This window comes from Salvia splendens, chromosome 15, assembly GCF_004379255.2.
Source record: "Salvia splendens isolate huo1 chromosome 15, SspV2, whole genome shotgun sequence".
NCBI lineage: Eukaryota > Viridiplantae > Streptophyta > Magnoliopsida > Lamiales > Lamiaceae > Salvia > Salvia splendens.
Genome location: NC_056046.1, coordinates 19,989,324 through 19,993,787, shown reverse-complemented (window position 1 = coordinate 19,993,787; position 4,464 = coordinate 19,989,324). Strand labels below are relative to the sequence as shown.

The 4,464-nt window shown below is 35.0% G+C and overlaps 1 protein-coding gene across 1 annotated transcript; it reads right to left on the bottom strand.

The window, feature by feature from the left end:
* Window positions 1-1,217: 1,217 nt before the first annotated feature.
* Window positions 1,218-4,105, bottom strand: LOC121767915 (protein SOSEKI 2-like). The gene is made up of 6 exons (XM_042164243.1): window positions 3,927-4,105; window positions 3,778-3,847; window positions 3,576-3,688; window positions 3,082-3,485; window positions 2,592-2,800; window positions 1,218-1,407 (listed from the first exon to the last, which is right to left on the bottom strand). Exons 1-6 carry the CDS (start codon window positions 4,096-4,098, stop codon window positions 1,302-1,304), a joined length of 1,074 nt encoding a protein of 357 aa, XP_042020177.1. The 5' UTR covers window positions 4,099-4,105; the 3' UTR covers window positions 1,218-1,301.
* Window positions 4,106-4,464: the final 359 nt, after the last annotated feature.

Genomic DNA, 4,464 nt, shown 5'->3' with positions numbered 1-4,464 from the left:
CGCACAAGTGTTACACTTTTAAATTGGTATACTGATAGAATAGAATTTCGCTTGTTTACAATAAACTCTACGATCCACTTTTAACTAAAGGCGAAAATAAGTAGTTTTATTACATTGTGTTTGCTTATGCATTTAAAAGATATTTCTCAAACATTTAAATTGTTCTGCTTAGTAGACTGGTTCTGGGCGTCATTCACAGTAGGTAACATAGTCGGTGTCGTCTATGCAGTGGTTTACATAAGAGAAATAGAATTTCACACCTAGATAGACTTTGGCTATCTATCGCGATCGGTTGCAGTGTCAGTTCACATGTTTCCTTTGTCTTTAGGAAATAAGCAACACTAATGTGGTATACCACTAAACTTATCTCACATTGAGATAAGTCTTTCTTGTCTATATACAGAAAAATGAGGTCTCGGTGATTATTAAATCTTAATCATTATTGACATAACATTGAACATATGATATTAGTTATGTAAGTCTTCCGCTATGGAAAAGGCACCAAAATCCCATTATACATTATAGTGACTTAAATAAGTAGTTTAGGGTTTTATACACCAAAAGGCACCAAAAGGCACCAAAATCCCATTATACACCAAAGTCGAGGTATTATATATAAAGTCAGTGGATCGCACAAGTGTTACACTTTTAAATTGGTATACTGATAGAATAGAATTTCGCTTGTTTACAATAAACTCTACGATCCACTTTTAACTCAAGGCGAAAATAAGTAGTTTTATTACATTGTGTTTGCTTATGCATTTAAAAGATATTTCTCAAACATTTAAATTGTTCTGCTTAGTAGACTGGTTCTGGGCGTCATTCACAGTAGGTAACATAGTCGGTGTCGTCTATGCAGTGGTTTACATAAGAGAAATTGAATTTCACACCTAGATAGACTTTGGCTATCTATCGCGATCGGTTGCAGTGTCAGTTCACATGTTTCCTTTGTCTTTAGGAAATAAGCAACACTAATGTGGTATACCACTAAACTTATCTCACATTGAGATAAGTCTTTCTTGTCTATATATAGAAAAATGAGGTCTCGGTGATTATTAAATCTTAATCATTATTGACATAACATTGAACATATGATATTAGTTATGTAAGTCTTCCGCTATAGAAAAGGCACCAAAATCCCATTATACATTATAGTGACTTAAATAATCTCGGAAACTTTAAAATTTATGAGTTGGGTAAAAAAGCACATGACATAATCTAGGTAAATACTGACATTTAACTGTTGATAACTAAGTTGCAAACGACGAAATTACAAGTCAGTAATTTTTGTCAATAATGGTTCATTTCTTGGGCTGTCTATAGCATGACCTCTGCATTGGAATGCATTTCCCCTTCTTTTGCACTTGTTCCTCATCAGCTGCTTCTCCTAGCCCACTCATGCCACTCCTAATTATTAAATCCCACACAAAATTATTAATACAATTTTGATAATTTATCGATCTTCGATTGAGATATAAAAAGCCCTATTAAGGAATGATCACTACTATAATAGTACTCCCCCTATTCAACCTTAGTTGGGGCATTTTAGTTTGGTATAAAAATTAAGAAATGAGTTTTTTAAATTATGTGAAATGAGAACAATATAAGAAAAAAAAAAAGAGTAAATTATAAGGCAAAATAAAGTTTTGTAAAAAAGAAAGTAATAACTCAACCACCTTATGACGATTCCAAAAGAAATATGCTTCATCTAAAATGGGACAAAAAAAGTATTCCCTCCGTCCCATAAAAGACGTCATAGTTGGGTAATGGCATGAGATTCTATGTGATGTTATTTTGTGTATTAAGTGGAGCGAGAAAGTAATAAATTTATATTAATCTAAAGAGAAAACTTTCACCAAAAAATGAAATGTGACATCTTTTGTAGGATAAACCAAAAAGGAAAGTGTGACATCTATTATAGGATGAAGAGAACACTTATTAATACGATGTAAATCATTTGGTTTCATGCTAGCTCTAGGGACTAGCGATATTTTGGATTCAAGCTCTAATGATTTTGCACATTATCTCCTCTTTTTTTTTTATCAATCATGAAGACTAATCCGTCGATCTCTAATCACAGCCACCTCCTACCTACGAGTAACAAAGAAACAAAAAAAAACAAAATTTACCTAAAACTAAACCCAAAATTTACGTTGTGGAAAAAGTAATCTTTTTGAAGAAAATCACCTTCTCTCTATTTTGTCAAGAATCCAATGGGGCCTACAAAATCACCTTTAACCTATTGCAAAAATCACAAGTTACATGTCTTTTTCTCTTTGTGATATTTCTCTTGGTATTACCAATTTGGTTTTTTCATTTGGCATTTTGTCTGCAGAAAGAGAGATTAGATAATGACCAACAACACTTAGAGTTGACTTTAAGTCTTACTTAACTATACTCAAATAATTTGACTTATCGATATCAATACTCTTTTGTTTTTTAACGCTTGTCTTGTTTTACAGCATAATAATCATTGTGGCATCAAATTTTCGTTCTAGCACGTTTACTAAGACCCAAGTCAAAATCTAATACTAATAACCAAAAAGAAAAGCATCATAGCAATCAAAATCAAAAACATCAAACACACTCACTTTTCTTCATTATGAGATGATGATTTCTTCAATCCTTCAACTTTTTCAATGGGGATTGCCTCCACAATGCTACCGCTGAAATACTCCTTTTCCTCCGATTGCAAGTTCCCAAACCTCGGATTCTCCGACATCGAACCTATCATCTTTACATCCTCGTCCGCGTCCACATCCACGTCCATAACATGCTTAACCGCCGATTTGCATACAACCTAACAAGATAAAACCAAATTAACCATAAATGAAGTACTCCATCCGTCCGCAATAAATATCTCGAACTTGACTGGTGCGGGTTTTAAAAAATTATTTCACTTTATAAAAGAAAAAAAAAGTTAGTTGAAGGTGGGTCATACAATTCTATATTGGTTTTATAATAAAATAAAATGTGAATGAAATGATTTAGTGGATTGTAGGGTCCACTTATAAAAAAAATAAAAGTGAAATAAGACATTTATTGGACATATAAGCATAAACATATAACAAGATTCACAACCCCTTTATGCAGGCCACCGACGCCACTCCTTCTGGCCGCTTCCGGGGGCGTAGCCTTCCTGAACGAGACAGAGCCGCCGCAGGCAATGAGGCTGAGCAGCATAGAGTTTCTGCTCAGCAATGGCTCGGGGCCAACATCTTCGAAATCCTTAGATATTGCTCCGCCTTTTTCGACACCTATCGCTTCGTTGTTCGCCTTCTCAGAGACAGAGGATGACGTGGTCAATGGTGGCGACGAGACCGACAAGAATTCAGGCTTTGGAGGCCTGAATTCGTCGGTCGAGACCCCCCTCGAGCATCTCGACCGCTGCGTAATGGTGCTAGTGTATTCTTCTTCCTCCTCATCTCGATCGCATTGGTTATTGATTAGTGGAACTTTGCTAATTTGAAGATGGCGCAATTTCTCTATAGTCAAAATAAAAACCACAACTTAGACATCAATTGGTGCAATTTCAATGTAAAAAGGAAGAGATTAACTTAATTTAGTTCAATTACCAGTGGTTCCCTCAATTAATTCAGATCCTTTTAGTACATATTCAGCTCCTTCAGATGGATAAATAACATCATTTTGTGCCAAATCATTCCACACATACCCATTCTTGTATATCCTACATACATGTTAGTATTACTACATTACTGTACTACACAACTAATGAAATTCCAATTTTAATATGTTCAAATTAAATTTGTGACACACCTTTTGCAAGACCAAGAGTAGAGGGAAGGCATGGCCTTACCCCTTAGAACCGTGAGGCGATCTATAACATCTACAAACACATCAAAAATGTAACATCAAAATCTAATTAAATAGTAAGTAAATTTGAACAAAATAACAAAAAATTGAACCGTTTAAACGAAGTTGTTGATGAAAAGGATGAGTGACTTCCATATAATGAGGGTGCTCGAGATGGCCATTTCTTGAAAGATAGTAAACAATTTGGACTTTCTTGAAAGATGGCCTCATCTTTCTTGCTTCCACACACATTTTTCCATTGTTGCTCTCTCTCCTAACCTCCATTCCAGCTTTCTCTCTCTCTAGAAATGTTGAAAACTTGTTAGAGAGAGTAGTATACGTGTGGTGATACCCCTTTTTACACGAGGGAGCAGAGGATGCAGTGAAAGAGACAAGGCAGGAAAGAGAGAATACCTCGATCACCGTATCTACAGCAAATTCTTTCAGAGAGAGAATGTATGTGTGAGGTGAGGTGAGATCAGCTAGGTTTCTATTTATTTAATACTCGCTTTGTTCATACTTGTTTTATTCTAAGTTGAACGATAATACTTATGTTTGAGTGACACATTTTATGATGATTTATTGGCTTGCAAAGTAATCGAAAGATGACTTGGATGTTAGACGAACTTAGTTAACGCCACAATTGATTCC